The following is a 23,922-nucleotide window of genomic DNA, read 5'->3' on the forward strand; positions in this document are numbered from 1 at the left end:
ACCATGCAGAGGTAAGTATCAGAGGCATCTTCTTGGCTCACTACCTCACAGCATGACCTATCATTAAGTATGTAGGCATTGTTTGGCCGTCTCATTTTGATGACCTGTTGGCGGAGAGAAGCTCTAACTGTGCGTTCTTGCACAAGTGGCCGCCTCCCTGAACGGACCATCTTCTTTAGTTGTTGCAAGTAGTTCTCAAACTTGAAAGCACTACAGTTGTCAAGGCAGCCAAGTTCTTCAGCATCAGCAGTGAGGTGTAGGAGGGAGGGAACATTATACACGAGAAATGTGTCTCCATACAAAACCCTTCCCTGCTCCACAAAGAAGTTCAGTAAAGCATGAGCATAGGCACTGTGGATTGAAGAAAGTTGAGGAGAAACCAAAATGCACATGGCCCCACTGAAGGCCATGAAGTGTGTGTACTGTTCTTTAGACCAGATTCTTCTCAGCACTACTTTCCCAGTATAGAGTAGAAACTGTCTCAATTCTGTGGCCTTCCAACGGTCAAGGTCATCCAATCGCTGTTGTTTGCGAGCAAAGCTGTGTTGTTTCACTTTTACCAATTAGTACGGTAGGTGTTTCTTTCTGGCTCCAGCCTCAGTATTGTTAGTTGCCACACCCACTTCTATATTTGCAATGACGGATAATGGAGTCAAAAGGAATATTCAGGATGAACCGTCGTCATGCCACCACTACTGCTAGCTGCTTTATAAAAATTATTATAGGCTACATTCATAAATTAATATAATAAAAAATTATTATTTGTAGGTATCGTTCCCTCTTCCATAGGCGTATACTGAGGTCAAAATTACATTATTAATTTCCATACATTTATTACATCGGTAGAATTATGGAAAAATATATTGCGGAGGGGAAGAGCTGGATCCACTTCCTTTACTCAAAGCACAAGTATGCTGGCCCCAATATCTTGGGATCTAAAGTACTTATTTAGAACCTAACAAATGTTCCTACACACTTAGAAAGACAACGTTACAAGTGTACCACCACTTGACTTACAGACGACGTTACAAAATGTATTTCTATCATTCTGATTGCAACGTTACATGAAGACAAAAACCATAGCTCTAAATGTAACGTTATGAAATGTTCCTAGGATATCTCCAAAATAACATGATATTCAGAACCTTTCATGGACTACCAAGGAACGTTTTTAAAGGTCCCATGATGTCCGTATAGCGACCAGATATTTATAACCTCTATAATACTTATTAGAAACGCTATGAATGTGCCGGTAATGTCCCAAACAGGCTATGACATTCAGTACCTCTGGAAGACTTAAGGGGAATGTTACAAATGTCTCAGTTACGTTCCTTGTTACCTGGGTTGTTGCGATTTTTGTGGGACTGGAGAACAAAATGCCAGGAAAGTAAAATAAGGTTATTACCTGGATTCCATGCTTTTAAAATAACGGCTATTACTGAAAAGTATAGAACACTTTAGTTTCCGGTTCATTTTCGGGAGAACCGGTTCCAACCCTAGATTACAACACATGTAGAAAACTGCTGGACATTACATTCAGGCAGCTTCAAAATAGTAGTGCAACCGTCAACTTCTCTCTCTAATGCATCCGCACTGTCTGCAGTGAAGTATGTTGATGTAAACGAACTCAGAAATCTCAAATAAATGGATTATTTATTAAATTATCTTGACGAAATTATGTACATTCAATCACGCAGACAAACCCAAAGTCTCTAGTTAGCTATGTGACTTGTAAAATAGTTTTTATCATGTTCTTCACTCACTCGGTTTGACACACAAATAACACATAGCTAAAACCTTTACCAAACTTGATAATACCTTGATGTATTTGTAACCTAGCATGTTATGAAATGTTCTTTCTAAATTAGAAAGTTGAAACGTGCTATTACATAACTGTAGTAATACATTTGAAACGGACACAACAGCTATTGTCTTTACAGCACAGTTTTAGTGCTTTTTTCTTTATCTGAAGAATGGTGCCCGCCTGACCACTGAGGTATAAGAGGTGGAGACTGTCTCCAAGATGGCCGACCGTTGTTTTCAACGTAATCTACTCACGTTCGCATCAGGCCAGGGTTCTGGTGGGGAAGTAGCCATCCTATGTACCTAGAGGAGACTGGCGGTAGGGTACTAGGGGGTAACTCGCCCCCCCTAAGAACAATGTCTAATTGCTGACACAAAAATGCAACATTTGGGGGGGGGGGGGGGATTATGTGGATGAAGGTCATGCTTAGGCTAATAAACTATAAAGGGAAATAAATTGCTACAGTTTACACTTTTTTAGTTATTTAATGAAATGTTGTTTTTAGAAAAGGGGCGTTTTTTTAAGTCGCAGGGTAAGTGCCCCCCTTGGGGCAGAAATCTTTCTGATTGAGAGGGGGTCAAATACTTATTTCCCTCATTAAAATGCAAATCAATTTATAACATTTTTGACATGCGTTTTTCTGGATTTTTTTGTTGTTATTCTGTCTCTCACTGTTCAAATAAACCTACCATTAAAATTATAGACTGATCATGTCTTTGTCAGTGGGCAAACGTACAAAACCAGCAGGGGATCAAATACTTTTTCCCCCTCACTGTATACCTTGTTATTAGCTTGTACCTATAATTGTTGATCAGTCAGGTAGCATGTTAACTAACTACCAATACACTGCTTGAAACTATAATTGTTCAGAATGTGTAAGTTTACTAGTTAATAAGAAAATAAATAAAATGTAATTGTTCAATAATGTGTAATGTGTAATTGTTCAATAATTCAATGTGTTGTGTTTAAAAATAAACATATCTGATCATATAAATGTGTTGCGTTTCAAATTACTTTTACAAATAAAAATATGTGATAATAAACAAACAAATCTAAACTAACAAATGTCAAATAATATTTGTAGGCAAGATGGCCAGTCAATTTGAATAACGTTATTGTGTATTCTACGTAATGACGCAATTTTATGTTATAACGAAAAATGTATGCACTCACTAACTGTAAGTCGGTCTGGATAAGAGCGTCTGCTAAATGACTAAAATGTAAAATGTAAATGTAATGATGTCATCACGTAATGATATCACAACGTCATTTAGCAACTTTTAGCAACACATTGACCTGCCTCTAACAACTTCCCCTGAAAATTAGTTGGCAACACTGCAGGGGAGTTGCTCTTTCAACTTTCAAATTTCTCTTAGACTTTCCAACATAATAATAGCCACATGGGCACATCAGGAAATATACCACACATTTTGTTTTACAGGAAATTCTACCCAGGACATACATTTTATTTCCAGTATGAGGGTGAAGAAAGAAATCCCCCTTGGTCATCGCATTACAGTTCTCACAATGATTTGAGGGGAGGGTGGATAGGAAATGCTGAGGGGGAACATATTCATCTGCTCTTACTAGGCTGTCCTTTAGGTTTCTAGCATGTTTAAAAGAGAATCAAGAGATATTCTGAAAAGGCCGGCCCACAGAGGGATCCCAGTCCTAAATAGAAGTCAGAGATCAAACTCCTGGTTCTCCCCTGTTCCTTCCACACGCCCTCCCATTGTACTGTATGTATGAACACATTTTGAACAATGGCTGCCTAAAATGCTGTGGTGCTTACAAACACAATAGGAAAGGTTGTGGTAGACGTGGGCCATCACAGGTGAGTTCACAGCTCTTTTACTCTAAGCATTCATATCAATGACTCACCCTCAGATGGACCATCAATGCCAGAGTTCTACAAGACTGTTTACATAATCAACTGGGCATTTCAACAGTCTGTCCCTCAATATAGTCCTGGGCATATATTGTTTATCTTACTATTGTTATAACTGCTAACTTTTTAGCATTTGTGGCACAAATCCATTGCAAGTCAATGGTACGTATCCAGTCACAGTGAAAGTCTACACACCCCTTTACATTTTGCAAGCTTAAATCTTAATAGAGATTAAATATAGTTTTTATCCTGCCGACCTACAAAAACTATCCCACATTTTCATGTGTAGAACAATTTTCCTTCTAAAGATATCCAGTAGTTTTGATTACATATATTTTCACACCCCATGAAACAGTTCTACAGCATCTGTACATGTGTGTTGTGGCTTGTAACTTGCTAGGTAGCGGTTTAAGACATGGTTTGAATCCTAATCAACCCATCCAATGTGAGTACATGTTGAAGTACAGTAGATGAATAAAGCTACAGTACTGCAGCTGGTGACAAAGCTGCGTATATTGAAAAAGCTTGTTAGTGCATAGGTCAAATGTATCTTTGTGATGCTCATTTCAGGTCTTTTTTCCAGCTTCAAACACTAAATATTTCACTTAAAACATAGTTTTGTTGTATTTAATGATAGAGAAGAGAAGAGTTTGACCAACACAGATTCATGTCCAATCTTTGAGGACGTGTCTACATTGTTAGAGTGGTCACATGCCAATCTGTTCCATATAATAGACAGTCTTTGGAACAGTGGAAAGCTGCATGGCCCCTTGGTTGTTGCTAAGCATGCATTCTTCTTCTATGGTGTTTATTGGTGGTGTTCAGACCAACGTTAAAGGTGCATCACTGCCACCTTCTGGGCTGGAGTGTGATAGAGACATGTGGTTCTGTCCTGGTGAGATCACAGGGTCAAAGAAAACTTGGTATGACTGTAGTCACTCCAGGCACTCAGCCCATGAGAACCATTCATACTGTCAGATCTAATATGGAAGAACTGAATACAACCATAAGAACCATTCATACTGTCAGATCTAATATGGAATAACTGAATACAATCATAAGAACCATTCATTCTGTCAGATCTAATATGGAAGAACTGAATACAACCATAAGAACCATTCATACTGTCAGATCTAATATGGAATAACTGAATACAAAAGAAAAGGAGAGGTTGACCAGTACAAATTAATGTACTAATGTTATTTTTCATTGGCAGATCAATGCAGTTTTCCAAACATAATCATCATCAGTTGTTTTGTAAGATTTTAACTAACTGAACAAAAATATAAACACAACATTCAACAATTTTACTGGGGTACAGTTCATATAAGGAAATCAATCAATTGAAATACATTCATTAGGCCCTAATCTATGGATTTCACATGACAGGGGCCCACCCATCAGCCAATAAGAATGATTTTTCCCCACTAAAAGGGCTTTATTACAGATATAAATACTCCTCAGTTTCATCAGCTGTCCGGGTGGCTGGTCTCAGATGATCCTGCAGGTGAAGAAGACCGATGTGGAGGTCCTGGGCTCTTGTGAACATTCCTGCAGTCAGAATGCCAATTGCGCACTCCCTCAAAATGTAGACATCTGTGGCATTGTGTTGTGTGACAAAACTGCACATTTCAGAGTGGCCTTTTATTGTACCCAGCACAAGGTGCACCTGTGTAATGATCATGCGGTTTAATCAGCTTCTTGATATGCCACAACTCGCAGGTGGATTGATAATCTTGGCAAAGGAGAAATGCTCACTAACAGAACTGGAAACAAATTTGTGCACCAAGTTGGAGAGAAATAAGCTTTTTGTGGGTATGGAAAATATCCAGTATCTTTTATTTCAGCTCATGAAACATGGGACCAACACTTTACATGTCAAGTTTATATATTTTTTCAGCATAGTTTTAGAAGACAATTAACTAAATACTTAGTAATTTCATTGTCACATGTTTGGTAAACAACAGGTGTAGACTAACAGTGAAATGTTGACCAACAATGGAGAACACAATACAACAATTATAATAATAGGAAAAAGATTGTAGCACAAGGAATTAATACACGATGATCAATGGTAGCTTGGCTATATACATGGGGTGCCAATACCTAGTCAATGGTAGCTTGGCTATATACATGGGGTGTCAATACCTAGTCAATGGTAGCTTGGCTATATACATGGGGTGCCAATACCTAGTCAATGGTAGCTTGGCTATATACATGGGGTGCCAATACCTAGTCAATTATAGCTTGGCTATATACATGGGGTGCCAATACCTAGTCAATGGTAGCTTGGCTATATACATGGGGTGCCAATACCTAGTCAATGGTAGCTTGGCTATATACATGGGGTGCCAATACCTAGTCAATGATAGCTTGGCTATATACAGTGCAATCTGAAAGTATTCAGACCCCTTGACTTTTTCCACATTTTATTACGTTACAGCCATATTCTAAAGTTGGTTAAATTGTTTTTTCCCCTCATCAATCTACACACAATACCCCATAATGTCAAAGCAAAAGACAGGTTTTTAGACATTTTCCCTAATTTATTAATACAAAAACTTAAATATCTAATTATTCAGACCCTTTACTCAGTACATTCTTGAAGCACCTTTGGCAGCGCTTACACCATCGAGTCTTCTTGGGTATGATGCTACAAGCTTGGCACACCTGCATTTGGGGAGTTTCATTTATTCTTCTCTGCAGATCCTCTCAAACTCTAGCAGGTTGGATGTGGAGCGTTGCTGCACAGCTATTTTCTGGTCTCTCCGGAGATGTTCAATCGGGTTCAAGTCTGGGCTCTGGCTGGGCCAGGTGAACCTTTGCCCCAGTCTGAAGTCCTGAGCGCTCTGGAGCAGGTTTCATCAATGATCTCTCTGTACTTTGCTCCGTTCATTATTCCCTCGATCCTGACTAGTCTCCCAGTCCCTGCCTCTGAAAAACATCCGCACAGCATGATACTGCCACGACCATGCTTCACCGTAGGCATGGTGCCAGGTTTCCTCCAGAAGTGACGCTTGGTATTCAGGCCAAAGAGTTCAATCTTGGTAACAACAGACCAGAGAATCTTGTTTCTCATGGTCAGAGTCCTTTAGGTGCCTCTTGGCAAACTCCAAGCGGGCTGAACTCTGGAGCTCTGTCAAAGTGATCATCGGGTTCTTGGTCACCTCCCTGACCAAGGCCCTTCTCCTCCGATTGCGCAGTTGGCCGGGTTGACAGCTCTAGGAAGAATCTTGGTGATCCCAAACTTCTTCCATTTAAGAATGGAAGAGGCCACGGTGTTCTTGGGGACCTTCAATGCTGCAGACATTTTTTGGTACCTTTCCCCAGATCTGTGCCTCGACACAATCCTGTCTCTGAGCTCTACGGACAATTCCTTCGACCTCTTGGTTTTTGCTCTGACATGCAATGTCAACTGTGGGATGTTATATAGACAGGTGTGTGCCTTTTCAAACCATGTCCAATCAATTGAATTTATCTCAGGTGGACTCCAATCAAGTTGTAGAAACATCTCAAGGAATATCAATGGAAACAGGATGCACCTGAGCTAAATTTCGAGATTCATAGCAAAGGGTCTGGAATACAAATGTAAATAAGGTTTTGCAAAAATGTCTAAACCTGTTTCCACTTTGTCATTATGGGGTATTGTGTGTAGATTGATGAGGGATTTTTGTTGTTGTTGTTGTTTGTAAAAAAAAAAATCCTTTTTACAATAAGGCTGTAACGTATTTTTTTGTTGAAAAAGTCAAGGGGTCTGAATACTTTCAGAATGCACTGTATAGACACTAACTATTTCACTTTAAACACTTTGTTATATTTATGCACAAGAGAAAAGGTTGCCCAGCACAAATTAATGTACAAACATGATTTTTCATTACATATTTGTAATTTAGCAGATGCTCTTATCTAGAGCGACTTATAGTACCAATTGGGGTTAATTGCCTTGCTCAAGGCCACAATGACAGATTTTTGACATAGTTGGCTCGGGAATCAAACCAGCGACCTTTCAGTTACTGGCCCAACACTCTTAACCGCTAGGCTACCTGTTAAATACATAACACAATATGTGACATAAATAGAATACAGAACACTTGAAACATTACAGGACATTTTTCATGATGGATGTTGAAATATTAAAATGTTATTTAAAAAAAAGCAGTGGGTAGAGTGGCGTTTCGCAGGCGGTTTGTACGGGCAGTTATACAGGACAGTTTGTGGCTGTTTCTCAGGAGCCTGGTGGTGCAGTTACCTCTTCTTGGAGGGAGCAGGTCATTCATTGGATGGTCAAGAGTGTGCATGTCCTTCACCAGGTGCACTGCAACCTGTTCTCGCCTGCTCTGCAGTGACGGGAGCTGTGGTTGGACTGCTCCACCTCTGGAGATGATCCTCAAGGCCCTCCTCTGCACCCTGTCTAGTTGGGCCTGCTGCTTTTTACTGCATCCAACTAAAAGCACTCCACCGTATTCCAGAACAGTCAAAAAGGCGTTTCGAGACCTTTCTCACTGTCTGCTCCACATGTCACCACTGAGGTTAGAGTCTAGATGAAAACCAAGATACTTGGTTGTTGTTACCACTGGTACTTCCTGTCTTCCTAGGATTAATGGTGCAGGTTGTGGATGGTCCTCTGAACAAGGGCTAAATGTGCCAGTTGCCATCACCCTCTGCCCTCTTTCGATGGTGTAGCTGTGGAGTCAGGCTAGTAACCTTGAACACAGTTCAATGTCAGACAGATGTTGCAGGAACTATGGGTGATCTACTCGATCAAAGGCTTTGGACACATCAGCAAGTAACACCCTCACCATTGTTGGGTTTATGGAGTCTGTAGCTGTCAGCCAGGAGTATGTGGCTTTCACAAGGGCGGTAGTAGTGCTGGACTTTGGGAGGTAGTCATACTGAATCGTGCACTCAGATAACACCTCCTACTGGCAGGGGACAGTTTTAACAATGTGTTTGATGACAGGGGCTAGATCTTCTGCATGCTCTTTAGTAGCCAGGCTGGAATGCCATCAGGCCCACATGCTTTACGTGGGCTGAGTCTGGTCAGAGCTTGCTTTAACTGGCCAATGTTGCACAGCTCAACCTGCTTTGTAGACATGGGCAGGGGGAAGATGGCAAGAGGTGTGGTGCTTGTCCATGCCTCAGCAAAGAAGCCATTCAAAACATCAGCCACGTCGTCGTCTTCAATTCCCTCGACCTGTATTCTCCCTCCTGATGTTTTCTTTGGTCCCAGTCCTTTGTTAATGAAGTCCCACCATTCCTTAGGGTTTTTCTTCTTTAGGTCCTGGATTTCAGTTTTGTAGTAGCTTGTCTTTGCTTCCTTGATAAGCATTTGCACTGTGTTTCTGTTTTTTCTCCATGTCATTGTTTCTCCCCATCTGTTGAAAATATTCTGTATTTTCCTGATGGCAGCCTTTATTCTTTCAGTCATCCAGGGCTGGTCCAGTGTTGTTGTTTTCTTATTTCTTATTGACATGCATACATCAAGTGCAGTTTGATTGCAGGAGTTGAACGTCTCCACCTTTGCGTCGATGCTCTCCACCTCATATATGGCAGACCAGTCAGTACTGGCCATACATCGTGCAAAGGTCTCCTTTCTGTTCTGAGTTACCAGATGTCCTTTTTTCCGCTGCACCTCTCTTCTCCCTTCTGATGTTGTGTTTGGAGAGAACAGCAGACATTTGTGATCACTGGATCCGAGAGGAGCAAGTACAGTGGGTTGTGTTGATCAGATCTAGGATGGAGTCCTCTCTGTGGTCTTGTCTTTGGCCACTTGTTTCATGTCTGGATGGGAGTTTGTCAGCATCTTGATGGGCAGGTGATTAAAGTCTCCACACAGGATGAGACCCATTTGGGGAGAGGACATCCTGATCACATGGACAGTGATTATGAGATAATCCACAGTGTTCGGCTGCAGTGTTTTGTCACGTGCCCATGGTGGATGTTAGAGCACTCCACTACCAGAGATGAAACTGAGCTGGGGTGTTGTTTAGAACGGAGCTGAAGACACTCAAACTCTTCTTTCTCTAGGTCAGTTATTCTTCTCTTTGCCTGCATACTGTGATTCACATACATAGCCACACCCCCTCCTTGCATCCCCTCTCTGGACCTGTCATTTCTAAACAGCTGATAGTCTTTGTCATCAGAACAGCCTCAATTTGTCGGGGCATGGACTCTACAAGGTGTCGAAAGCGTTCCACTGGGATGCTGGGCCATGTTGACTGCAATGTTTCCCACAGTTGTGTCAAGTTGTCTGGCAGTGGATTTCTACTCAGAATAGCTCGTTCCATCTCCTACAACAGATGCACAATTGGATTGAGATCTGGTGCCTCGGAAGGCCACTGCAGTAACCTGAATTCACTGTCATGTTCGTGGAACCTTTTCTGTACAAGCCTTGTGGCATGGGGCATAATCCTGCTGAAAAAATATATTTGCAGATGGATACACTGCTGCCATGAAGGGATGCACCTGATTGGTAACGATGTTTAGATATCCTGTGGGATTCAAAAGTTGCTCCACTTTTATCAAGGGGCCCAATGTGTGCCATGAAAACACACCCCACACCATCACCACCAGCCTGCAATGCTGACACACAGCATGGATGCATGTACTCGTGGTTTCCTCAATATCCTAGACCTCTCATTATCTTTACAGTAGGAGCCATCTAAGCACTGCAAAACTGACAAGGTGCACACTGATCAGTTAAGAGATTCTAACATTCTACAACTTACCCGTACCTCTGCACAGTTCTCTCACAGTGAGAAACAATAGGATTACAATAGTGTATCCAATCCACTACCACTTCTTATGTATACGTTGGTGTCTTTTTAAATTGCCCAGTCGAGAGAAACTCTTCCCACAGTCAGAGCAGGAGTATGGCTTCTCTCCTGTGTGTACGTTCATGTATTTTTAAGTGGCCCAGTCGAGAGAAACTCTTCCCACAGTCAGAGCAGTAGTATGGCTTCTCTCCTCTGTGTATATGTTCATGTCGTTTTAAGTTACCAGGTTGCGAGAAGCTTGCCCCACAGTCAGAGCAGGAGTAAGGCTTCTCTCCTGTGTGTGTTCTCTGATGAAGTCTTAGGTTAGTTGATGTTGTGAAGCATTTTACACAGTCAGAGCAGGAGTAAGGCTTCTCTCCTGTATGTATACGTTCATGTATTTTTAAGTTGCCAGATTTAGAGAAACTTAACCCACAGTCAGAGCAGGAGTAAGGCTTCTCTTCTGTGTGTGTTCTCTGATGAACTTTTAGCTCAGTTGATGTTGTGAAGCATTTTACACAGTCAGAGCAGGAGTAAGGCTTCTCTCCTGTGTGTTTATATTCATGTCGTTTTAATTTGCCAGGTTGCGAGAAGCTTGCCCCACAGTCAGAGCAGGAGTAAGGCTTCTCTCCTGTGTGTATACGTTCATGTATTTTTAAGCTGCCAGGTTGAGAGAAACTTAACCCACAGTCAGAGCAGGAGTATGGCTTCTCTCCTCTGTGTATATGTTCATGTCGTTTTAAGTTGCCAGGTTGCGAGAAGCTTGCCCCACAGTCAGAGCAGGAGTAAGGCTTCTCTCCTGTGTGTATACGTTCATGTATTTTTAAGTTGCCAGAATGAGAGAAGCTTGCCCCACAGTCAGAGCAGGAGTAAGGCTTCTCTCCTGTGTGTATACGTTCATGTATTTTTAAGGGGCCCTGTCGAGAGAAACTCTTCCCACAGTCAGAGCAGTAGTAAGGCTTCTCTCCTGTGTGTATACGTTCATGTATTTTTAAGGGTCCCTGTCGAGAGAAACTCTTCCCACAGTCAGAGCAGGAGTAAGGCTTCTCTCCTGTGTGTATACGTTCATGTATTTTTAAGGTGCTCTGATGAGAGAAACTTGCCCCACAGTCAGAGCAGGAGTAAGGCTTCTCTCCTGTGTGTGTTGTCTGATGAACTTTTAGCTCAGTTGATGTTGTGAAGCATTTTACACAGTCAGAGCAGGAGTAAGGCTTCTCTCCTGTGTGTATACGTTTATGTCTTTTTAAGGTGCTCTGATGAGAGAAACTTGCCCCACAATCAGAGCAGGAGTAAGGCTTCTCTCCTGTGTGTATACGTTCGTGGGATTTTAAGTTGCCAAGTTTGGAGAAACCCGTCCCACAGACAGAGCAGAAGTAAGGCTTCTCTCCAGTGTGCACTCTCTGATGAACCGTCAGAGTCTGTGATGTAGTGAAATTCTTCCCACAGTAAGTACAGGAATACAGATTCTCTCCTGTGTGTATTTTTAGGTGTATTTTTAGCTTTGATAGAATTGGGAAAATCTCCTCACAATGTGGGCAGTGGTGAGACCTCTTAGCTCTGTGATCTTCCTGCTGTTGCTCTCTGGATATAGCGAATGTCTCAACATGGTCTCCTGTGTGAACAACATCAGAAGAACCAGTCAGTTGGTGTGATATACATGTCAATCAAATGTATTTTATGAAGCCCTTTTTACATCAGAAGTTGTCACAAAGTGCTTTATAGAAACCCAGCCAAAAACCCCAAAGATCAAGCAATGCAGATGAAGAAGCCATATCATCCTCCACTCACTATCAAAAGGGTTAGTGTCATCCTCCACTCACTATCACGAGGGTTAGTAACTACACAGACTCATTTAATAGAACTTTAAAACATTGGCAGTTTGTCTACTTCACTTCTTTAGTCTACTCTCTGATCACTCTAGATAGCCCAGTGAATAAAACCAATGCTGGCAATACTGGTGTCAAACCATGTACAGTGAGGGGAAAAAAGTATTTGATCCCCTGCTGATTTTGTACGTTTGCCCACTGACAAAGACATGATCAGTCTATAATTTTAATGGTAGGTTTATTTGAACAGTGAGACAGAATAACATAAAAAAAATCCAGAAAAACGCATGTCAAAAATGTTATTAATTGATTTGCATTTTTAATGAGGGAAATACGTATTTGACCCCCCCTCAATCAGAAAGATTTCTGGCTCCCAGGTGTCTTTTATACAGGTAACGAGCTGAGATCAGAAGCACACTCTTAAAGGGAGTGCTCCTAATCTCAGTTTGTTACCTGTATAAAAGACACCTGTCCACAGAAGCAATCAATCAATCAGATTCCAAACTCTCCACCATGGCCAAGACCAAAGAGCTCTCCAATGATGTCAGGGACAAGATTGTAGACCTACACAAGGATGGAATGAGCTGAGACCTTGAAACTGAGATATCCCTTTTGGTTCCCAGAACAATGTTCTGGGCGTACTGCCAATTGGGCTGAGAAGATCAGTCACCTGCACGAACCAAGAACATTTACCCTCACATTTTTTAGAGCAGGCTAATACTGCAATTTTGTATTAATTACCGTATCAATGAATTTAATGTATATAGGCTGTGAATGGCCTCACACACCAGTACAGTAGGTGGCGGTGTATGCACCTAAAAGTTGAATGCGCTCCGCCAACCAAATCCCGAAGAAGAAGGATGGAGAATGTGAAAAAGGAGCAAAGTTTTAAATCTTTATTATTGATGTTTGATGAAGAGGATCTACCACCCTATGTAAAGCTGGGATATATAATATACCCCATAAGAGGCTTTGTGTAAAACCTGATGCAATGCAAGAAATGTAAAACGTTTGACCACATGTTTGCAGACGGAAGGAATATGTTATTGAAGAGCATGTGAATGTAAAATGTTGTAACTGTGGTGGGGGTCATATTTCTGAATTCCCAGAGTGCCCTGTTAGGGTGAAAGAGGTTGAGGTGTCAAGGATCAGGGCTGTACAGCAAATCTCCTATGTGGAGGCGGTGAAGAGAGTTATAGTAGCAAGAGGCCACAGTTCTGAAGAAGATATGGCGGTGGATGCACTGCAACCAGTTGCAAATGTTATACGTCAATCAAGTGATCTGGATACACTTATTTTGAAGGTGGATTTTTTAGTATTTATAGCCACAGTTATTAATTTTACTGCACAATAAGTCCAAGAAGCTGGACATCATATCTGTAGCTGATAAGTTTTTGGGCCTCCAAGACTTCACGGCAGAAGCCCTGCAAGGTCTACTGTAGCCAGAAAATGTTCCACCCTCACAGGATCCTTCTGAGCCTGTGTAGGGACCTGATTAGAACAGAAAAGCAGGCTGATTTAATTTAAATGTTGTTATTGATAGTTTGTATCATTTTTTTAGAAATACTGTATACACAGAACAAACATATAAGCGCAACATGTAAAGTGTTGGTCCCATGTTTCATGAGGTGAAATAAAAGATCCCAGAAATGTTCCAGACACAAACTTATTTCTAAAATGTTGTGCACAAATTTGTTTACATCCCTGTTAGTGAGCATTTCTCCTTTGCCAACATAATCCATCCACCTGACAGGTGTGGCATATCATAAAGCTGATTAAATAGCATGATCATTATTACACAGGTGCACCTTGTGCTGGGGACAAGAGTAGCTGAGGAGGTGCTTGGCAGCATCTAATGGGGATCCCTAACAAATACAAAAATGCCACTCTAAAATGTGCAGTCTTTTCACACAACACAATGCCACAGATGTCTCAAGTTTTGAGGGAGCATGCAATTGGCATGCTGACTGCAGGAATGTCCACCAGAGCTGTTGCCAGAGAATGTTAGGTTAATTTCTCTACCATTAGCTGCCTCCAATGTTGTTTTAGAGTATTTTGCAGTATGCCCAACCAGCCTCACTACTGCTGACCACCGTGTATGGCGTTGTGTGGACGTGCGGTTTGCTGATGTCAATGTTGTGAACAGAGTACCCGATGGTGGTATCGGGGTTATGGCATGGCATAAGCTACAGACAACTAATAAAAATGCATTTTATCATTTTATCTGCAGTAAATCCTCGCAATCCCAAGTACTTCTCTGCCGCTGCCACCACAGCCTCTATTTTCTGGGACTTTTTGATCCATTTCTGCAGTACAATTGACAACCATTGCTATAAATGCTAAAAAGCCCACCTTACTGAAGCACATATTCTTCCCATCACTCTCTCTTGGTCTCTGCCTACTCACAGGAATCCTCTCAAGATCCCTCACCCTGTACCCATCTTCCTCTACCACTCCCTTCACTGCTTCTGCTACAACACTTTCTGTACTACTGTAACCCTGGCAACCTCAATCTAATAATAATAATAATAATAAGCCATTTAGCAGACGCTTTTATCCAAAGCGACTTACAGTCATGTGCGCATACATTTTTACGTATGGGTGGTCCCGGGGATCGAACCCACTACCCGTTACAAGTGCCATGCTCTACCAATTGAGCTACAGTTGAGCTACAGAGGACCACAATCTGCCTTTCTCTCACCTGACACCTCAGATCTCCAGCCCGTTAGCACCCCCACAACTAACACACAGAACTTTCTCCACCGATACCACACATTTCTTCATCTCATGCCCTCCTGCACACTTGTCACATCTAGGCATCTCACGCCTACACACTGCTGCAACAGGCCCATAAACTTCACCCCTAAAACACTGTAATATTTACGGAACAAAATCGCTCACGGGATAACTGACACTTCCTACCTTGATCTTATCTGGCAGTGACTATGCATCAAAATCCAGCATGACAGATAATGTATTCTCTGTTTCCCCACGCTCTACACCAGATCTACGTCTCACCAAACGGAGGGCGTCACAGACACCTGGAATCTTCCATTTCAACTGCTCATCCTCAACACTGAAACCTAACCCCGTTATCACTCCTTTCAATGCCACCCTGTTCCGGAGAGCAATTCAAGTCACAATTCCTGTCTCTAATCACGTAATCCGCAGCGCCCGCTCCCTCTGAGCAGAGGAGAAACAATATATCCACTCAGAGTTACCTTCACCAACTCAACAGTCCCCAACATCTTCTCCACCTAACCTGACACCACATATGTATCCATTCTCTCTACAAATCTCACTCCCACTGGGCCAGAATCATCCTTATCATCCTTAGAACAAGGCCCGAACTCGGAGTTCCTCACCGCAGGTAATTCATCCTCACTCTCACCAGGTTCCATCTCTGAGCTACTGGAGGACGTATCCCTCTTTATACACTAGACGATAACCTCCCTCAACACACTGCTTCCCTCTACACTCAGCTCCTTCTCAGCGGTCATCACTGCACCTGCCACCACAGTTAATTCGTTTTAAATTGACACAATACCTGTTATCAAAGGTTACAGCTAAAGATGACGTGCAGGAGCTTGCAGTGATTTGTTGTTTTGCATGATGTCTACTTTGATGATAATTAGAGTTTTATAATCTGAGAGGAAATGGAGCCGAATATTGCTAAAAGTCACGCCAGGGTAAGCCTACACGAAACAGAGCCATTATTTTAAGTGATTCTAAAATGAATAAAAAGGAAAAATGATTGGAACCATTTCCCTGTTTGACCGCTAGGTGTTATGACACCATTTTTGCAAAAATAATAATTAAAAAAACTGTATTCAGACTTTACTCAGTACTTTGTTGAAGCTCCTTTGGCAGTGATTACAGCCTCAAGTCTTCTTGGGTATGACGCTACAAGCTTGGCATACCTGTATTTGGGGAGTTTCTCTGCAGATCCTCTCAAGCTTGTCAGGTAAGATGGGTAGTGTCGCCGCACAGCTATTTTCAGTTCTCTCTGTACTTTGCTCCGTTCATCTTTCCCTCGATCCTGACTAGTCTCCCAGTCCCTGCCACTGAAAAACATCCCCACAGCATGACGCTGCCACCACCATGCTTCGCCGTTGGGATGGTGCCAGGATTCCTACAGACGTGACGCTTGGCATTCACGCCAAAGAGTTCAATTTTGGTTTCATCCGACCAGAGAATCTTGTTTCTCATGGTCTGAGAGTCCTTTACGTGTCTTTTGGCAAACTCCCAGCGGGCAGTCACGTGCCTTTTCATGAGGAGTGGCTTCCGTCTGGCCACTCTACCATAAAGGCCTGATTGGTGGAGTGCTGCAGAGATGGCTGCCCTTCTGGAAGTTTCTCCCATCACCAGAGGAACTCAGTGAGCACCGGCTTCTTTGTGACCTCCCTGACCAAGGCCCTTCTCTCCCGATTGCTTAGTTTGTCCGGGCGGCCAGATCTAGAAAAAGTATTGGTGGTTCCAAACTTCTTCCATTTAAGAATGGAGCCCTTTTGATCATATCCTTGGACTAAAATGATTGACACTCAGGTGCAAGCCTAACATCGTGTGCAAAGGGCCTTTGGGTAACGTAGCACATATTCAATGATCTCTTTTTTTCTCACATAGGCTTAAATTTAGTAGTGAATAAATGGTAGCTACTGGCAGCAGACCCTGTGTTGTGGATCACCTACCGCTATTTTGGACGGTCCATACTGTAACGTTAACGTTAGTCTCAGGCTTCACTAACTAGCGTTACTGTTTTAGGTGGAGCTATTCTTTGCTACTTTTCAAACAAATACTACGTGATATTTCACGTCATCTTGCTAGAGAGGCCTTTTGTTGTGATATTTCACATATCATCTTGCAAGATATGTATTTTGTTTTGTTTGTGAGAAGTAATGGCAGAGAGAATGCAGGAGACACTTTGTTTTGTTTAGCGTCGCTTAGGTTAGACTGCTCCCTTTAATGGATCAGTCGTCCACCAGGCTACACTCTACGATTAGGGGGAGGTGGGAGAGGAAGCATTGGTTGTCTCGGTTAGGGAGACAGTGGAATGGGGTTCAGTGTTTTACTGTTAGGAAATATTTATGTTTGTTTCAACAGATCTTTACATATTTTCCTCACTATAAAATATTAATGCGGTCCTTGTGGTTACTAAACAGATTTTAGATATGCCTTTATGCTATAGCTTATTCCATGTTTACATCTTTGGTTAAATGACTTCAAATGCTAAACTTAAATTTACTTTGTGGAATGTTCCATGGAGTTACTAAACTATCCAAGCTTAAAAACAGGTTATTACTAGGCTTAAACAACTTCATTCATCTATTGTGTTCCTACAAGAAACTCACTTGTTGAAGGATGAGCTACTTAAAGTATGCAGGAGATGACAAGGGCCAGTAATAGCATCCTGTTTCTCCTCTAATTCTCATGGTGTTATGGTTTTAATTCACTAATCTGTTCCGTTTCAAGTGGATACTATTATAACTGATACAGCTGATAGATTCATTTTGATACAGGGAACTCTTTTGAATGAGCATATTAATCTGGTTAATGTTTATGGTCCTAATGATGATAATCCCAAATTCTTTGAGAATGTATTTCTATTGATAGCCTCCATTCCTGGTAAGGTCCTAATGGCAGGGGACTTTAATTGCACTCTTGATCGTCATCTAGATCGCTCATCTGGTTTAGACACTTCCGAATCGCAGAGTAGAAAGAAATTACAGCATTTCATTCAGGACTTAAATCTATGTGAACCTTGGAGGACTCAGAACCCGAGTAAAAGGGAGTATTCATGTTACTCATCAACATTTAAGTCATATTCTCATGTAGACTACATTTTAGTTTCTTGCTTCCCAATGTAGCAGGAAGTGGATATGATACTATTGTTTTGAATGACCATTCCCCTGTGTCATTATTCTATAGGGATACAAAACTAGTAAAAGGATCCTCTAGATGGCATTTGCAACCCAGATGGTTACAGGACCCAGACTTCTTACATTACGTTGGAGTGCATATAGATGTTTATTTGACATTGAACACTGATCAAACGTCAGCGAGTACCAGATGGGAGACTTTCAAACCACATATTTGGGGGCTAAATATATACAGTTTAAAATCAAATAAATCAGAAAATGAGAGCAATGGACAGCAAAATCAGAGAATTGGAGAGGGAAGCTTTTTTGGATAACTCAGTCGAAGTAAACAAGGAATGATTTGGTCTTAAAGCTCAGTATGAAGAACTTCCCACCTCAAAGGCTGCAAACAGCTTAACTAGGCTGAAACAGTCCTATCATCAAGGTGATCATGGTTTAGACACTCGCAGAGTAGAAAGACATTTTGGAAATGTGATCGTTCAGATGTTTTTGCAACAATTGAACAAAAACCAGTTTTTCTTTTTCATTATGGGGTATTGTGAGTAGATTGATGAGGGAAAAAAACAATTTCATCTATTTTACAATTTATTTATTTTTTATTTTATTTCACCTTTATTTAACCAGGTAAGCCAGTTGAGAACAGGTTCTCATTTACAACTGCGACCTGGCCAAGATAAAGCAAGTAGTGCAATAAAAACAACACAGAGTTACATATGGGTAAAAAAAAACATAAAGTCAGAAATACAACAGAAAATATATATACAGTGTGTGCAAATGTAGCAAGTTATGGAGGTAAGGCAATAAATAGGCTATAGTGCAGAATAATTACAATAGTATTAACACTGGAATGCTAGATGTGCAAGAGATGATGTGCAAATAGAGATACTGGGGTGCAAAAGAGCAAAATAAATAACAATATAGGGATGAGGTAGTTGGGTGGGCTAATTTCAGATGGGCTGTGTACAGGTGCAGTGATCGGTAAGGTGCTCTGACAACTGATGCTTAAAGTTATTGAGGGAGATAAGAGTCTCCAGCTTCAGAGATTTTTGCAATTCGTTCCAGTCATTGGCAGCAGAGAACTGGAAGGAATGGCGGCCAAAGGAGGTGTTGGCTTTGGGAATGACCAGTGAGATATACCTGCTGGGTGCTGCTATGGTGACCAATGAGCTAAGATAAGGCGGGGATTTGCCTAGCAGTGATTTATAGATGGCCTGGAGCCAGTGGGTTTGACGACGAACATGTAGTGAGGACCAGCCAACAAGAGCGTACAGGTCACAGTGGTGGGTAGTGTATGGGGCTTTGGAGACAAAACGGATGGCACTGTGATAGACTACATCCAATTTGCTGAGTAGAGTGTTGGAGGCTATTTTGTAAATGACATCGCCGAAGTCAAGGATCGGTAGGATAGTCAGTTTTACGAGGGCATGTTTGGCAGCATGAGTGAAGGAGGCTTTGTTGCGAAATAGGAAGCCGATTCTAGATTTAACATTGGATTGGAGATTCTTTATGTGAGTCTGGAAGTTGAGTTTACAGTCTAACCAGACACCTAGATATTTGTAGTTGTCCACATACTCTAGGTCAGACCCGTCGAGAGTGGTGATTCTAGTCGGGTGGGCGGGTGCTAGCAGCGTTCGATTGAAAAGCATGCATTTAGTTTTACTAGTGTTTAAGAGCAGTTGAAGGCTACTGAAGGATTGTTGTATGGCATTGAAGCTCGTTTGGAGGTTTGTTAACACAGTGTCCAATGAAGGGCCAGATGTATACAAAATGGTGTCGTCTGCGTAGAGGTGGATCTGAGAGTCACCAGCAGCAAGAGCGACATCATTGATATACACGGAGAAAAGTGTCGGCCCAAGAATTGAACCCTGTGGCACCCCCATAGAGACTGCCATAGGTCCAGACAACAGGCCTTCCGATTTGACACACTGAACTCTATCTGAGAAGTAGTTGGTGAACCAGGCGAGGCAGTCATTTGAGAAACCAAGGCTATTTAGTCTGCCAATAAGAATGCGGTGGTTGACAGAGTCGAAAGCCTTGGCCAGGTCGATGAAGACGGCTGCACAGTACTGTCTATTATCAATCGTGGTTATAATATCGTTTAGGACCTTGAGCGTGGCTGAAGTGCACCCGTGACCAGCTCGGAAACCGGATTGCATAGCGGAGAAGGTACGGTGGTATTCGAAATGGTCGATGATCTGTTTGTTAACTTGGCTTTCGAATACTTTCGAAAGGCAGGGCAGGATGGATATAGGTCTGTAGCAGTTTGGATCTAGAGTGTCACCCCCTTTGAAGAGGGGGATGACCGCGGCAGCTTTCCAATCTCTGGGGATCTCAGACGTTATGAAAGAGAGGTTGAACAAACTAGTAATAGGGGTTGCGACAATTTCGGCGGCTAGTTTTAGAAAGAAAGGGTCCAGATTGTCTAGCCCAGCTGATTTGTAGGGGTCCAGATTTTGCAGCGCTTTGAAAACATCAGCTGTCTGAATTTGTGTGAAGGAGAAGCGGGGGGGGGCATGGGCAAGTTGCAGCAGAGGGTGCAGAGTTGGTGGCCGGGTTAGTGGTAGCCAGATGGAAAGCATGGCCAGCTGTAGCAAAATGCTTGTTGAAATTCTCGATTATTGTAGATTTATCGGTGGTGATAGTGTTTCCTAGCCTCAGTGCAGTGGGCAGCTGGGAGGAAGTGCTCTTATTCTCCATGGACTTTACAGTGTCCCAAAACTTTTTGGAGTTAGTGCTACAGGATGCAAATTTCTGTTTGAAAAAGTTAGCCTTTGCTTTCCTGACTGCTTGTGTATATTGGTTCCTAACTTCCCTGAAAAGTTGCATATCGCGGTGGCTATTTGATGCTAATGCTGTACGCCACAGGATGTTTTTGTGCTGGTCAAGGGCAGTCAAGTCTGAGGAGAACCAGGGGCTATATCGGTTCTTAGTTCTGTATTTTTTGAATGGGGCATGTTTATTTAAGATTGAGAGGAAATTACTTTTAAGGAACAACCAGGCATCCTGTACTGACAGAATGAGATCTATATCCATCCAGGATACCTGGGCCAGGTCAATTAGGAAGGCTTCCTCGCTAAAGTGTTTTAGGGAGCGTTTGACAGTGATGAGGGGTGGTCGTTTGACCGCGGACCCGTTACGGACGCAGGCAATAAGGCAGTGATCGCTGAGATCCTGGTTGAAGACAGCTGAGGTTTATTTAGAGGGTATGTTAGTCAGGATGATATCTATGAGGGTACCCATGTTTAAGGATTTAGGGTTGTACCTGGTAGGTTCGTTGATAATTTGCGTGAGGTTGAGGGCATCAAGCTTGGATTGTAGGATGGCTGGGGTATTAAGCATGTCCCAATTTAGGTCACAAAGCAGTACAAACTCTGAGGATAAATGGGGGGCAATCAATTCACATATGGTGTCCAGGGCACAGCTGGGGGCTGAGGGGGGTCTGTAGCAAGCTGCAACAGTGAGAGACTTATTTCTGGAAAGGTGGATTTTTAGAAGTAGAAGCTCAAACTGTTTGGGCACAGACCTGGATAGTATGATAGAGCTCTGCAGGCTATCTCTGCAGTAGATTGCAACTCCACCCCCTTTGGCAGTTCTATCTAGACGGAAAATGTTATAGTTGGGGATGGAAATTTCAGAATTTTTGGTGGCCTTCCTGAGCCAGGATTCAGACACTGCTAGAACATCAGGGTTGGCAGAGTGTGCTAACGCAGTGAATAACTCAAACTTAGGAAGTAGACTTCTGATATTTATGTGCAAGAAACCAAGACTTTTGCGATTACAGAAGTCATCAAATGATAGCGCCTGGGGAGTAGGAGTGATACGGAGGGCTGCAGGGCCTGGGTTAGCCTCTACATCACCAGAGGAACAGAGGAGGACTAGAATAAGGATACGACTAAAGGCTTTAAGAACTGGTCTTCTAGTGCGTTGGGTACATAGAATAAAGGGGGCAGATTTACGGGTGTTATAGAAAAGATTCAGGGCATTATGTACAGACAAGGATATGGAAGGATATGAGTAAAGTGGAGGTAAACCTAAGCGTTGGGTAACAATGAAAGAGATAGTATCTCTAGAGGCATCAATTGAGTCGGTCTCTGAGTGTATAGGGGGAGGAACAAAGGAGCTAACTAATGCAGGTTTAGCTAGGCTGGGGGGTCTACAGTGAAATAGTACAATTAGAAATAACCGAAACAACAATAAACTAACCATGTTTGGGCTGAGGCTAAACATAAACAGGATGTAGTACCTAAAAAGGAACAGTCCAGCAGATATCAGCTGTATAGCTGAGTTATCATAAGGTCCGGTGGTGAAGCGCTAGTGAGAAAGAGGCCACGGCTAGCGTGTGCTACGTCCGTTTTGTTGTAGCCAGCTGGTAGCGATGAATCCAGAGCTAACGGTTCAGTGAATCAGTGATTCCGGCGGAAAAACTGATTTGTTCTGGGTCGATAACGCGCTGTGCAGACTGGCCGAATATCCGGTGATGAAAGTCCAGTGATTAAAAATTAATCCAGCGGAAAAAATCCAATGATCTGGGTGAAATACCGCTAGCTGTGGCTAATAGCAAGTAGCTAGTTCAGTTTAGTGAGTGAGAGGCCACGGATAACGTGTGCTAACGGGCCAGGGCTAGCAGATGGATGGAATCTTCGTGGTTAACGTCGTAACCACATCAGACGATTTCGTCGGCAGACCAGTCGTGTAGGATCGGCGGGGCTCCGTGTCAACACTAGGTGGTCCCGTCCGGTTGATAGAGAGGTAGATAGCCGGGAGATGGGCCTAGCTCGGGATGATTAGCCAGACCACAGCGTCCGTTTTGTTGTAGCCAGCTGGTAGCGATGAATCCGGAGTTAAAGGTCCAGTGATTCAGTGATTCCGGCGGAAAAACTGATTTGTTCTGGGTCGATAACGCGCTGTGCAGACTGGCCGAATATCCGGTGATGAATGTCCAGCAATTAAAATTAATCCAGCGGAAAAAAAATCCAATGATCTGGGTGAAATACCGCTAGCTGTGGCAAATAGCAAGTAGCTAGTTAGCTGGCTAGCTAGTTTCAACTGGAGATTCTAGATTCTAGATAAAAAGGTAAGTCAATAATAGAATCCGTTCCACATTGAGTGAGGCGGGTTGCAGGAAAGTATATTTTGTAGAAGGATGAAAAGTCTGATAGGAAAATATGTACGATAAATACAAAAAAAATGGGTATTTACAGGTTATTTACAGACACATGACAAAAACACAACGCACTACTACGCCATCTTGGATCAATAAGGCTGTAACGTAACAAAATATCAAAAAAGTCCAGGGGTCTGAATACTTTCCGAACGCACTAGAAAGACACACACCTAGACAGGTGTGTGCCTTTCCAAATCATGTCCAACAAACTTAATTAGATAGAACCTGCTCTTACCATGAGAAACAGATTCCCCAATCTTCTCCTCCTCGTCTTCATCTTTAAAGTTGACATTCAGCTCCAGTGTTTGACTGCAGTCTTCCAGCTTCACTGATGCCATCTCTGGATATTGCGATGCAAACTGGGCTCCACTGTCACAATCTGTAAGTCGCTCTGGATAAGAGCGTCTGCCAAATGACAAAAAAAAAAAAAAAAAAAAAAAAAAAAAAACAATCAGGACCCAGTGACTGTAGGTTTGGACTCAGTGTGGAAGGAGAGAGGCAGGCTGGGTTTGTCCTCACTGTTGATGTTACCGGCCTCAGACTGAATCGACCAGTAGTAATATAGAGAGCACAGACACAAAAGTTAGTGTTGACAGTTCTGGCAATATC

The 23,922-nt window shown here is 42.4% G+C and overlaps 1 protein-coding gene across 1 annotated transcript; it reads right to left on the bottom strand.

Moving 5' to 3' along the window:
* Positions 1 to 10,461: 10,461 nt before the first annotated feature.
* On the bottom strand, positions 10,462 to 23,673 carry LOC311124531 (uncharacterized protein). Its single transcript, XM_084198657.1, has 2 exons — positions 23,549 to 23,673; positions 10,462 to 12,059 (listed from the first exon to the last, which is right to left on the bottom strand). Exons 1-2 carry the CDS (start codon positions 23,649 to 23,651, stop codon positions 10,552 to 10,554), a joined length of 1,611 nt encoding a protein of 536 aa, XP_084054783.1. The 5' UTR covers positions 23,652 to 23,673; the 3' UTR covers positions 10,462 to 10,551.
* Positions 23,674 to 23,922: the final 249 nt, after the last annotated feature.

Source organism: Coregonus lavaretus (genome assembly GCF_964263955.1).
Source record: "Coregonus lavaretus genome assembly, contig: HAP1_SCAFFOLD_113, whole genome shotgun sequence".
In the NCBI taxonomy this organism is placed as follows: Eukaryota; Metazoa; Chordata; class Actinopteri; order Salmoniformes; family Salmonidae; genus Coregonus; species Coregonus lavaretus.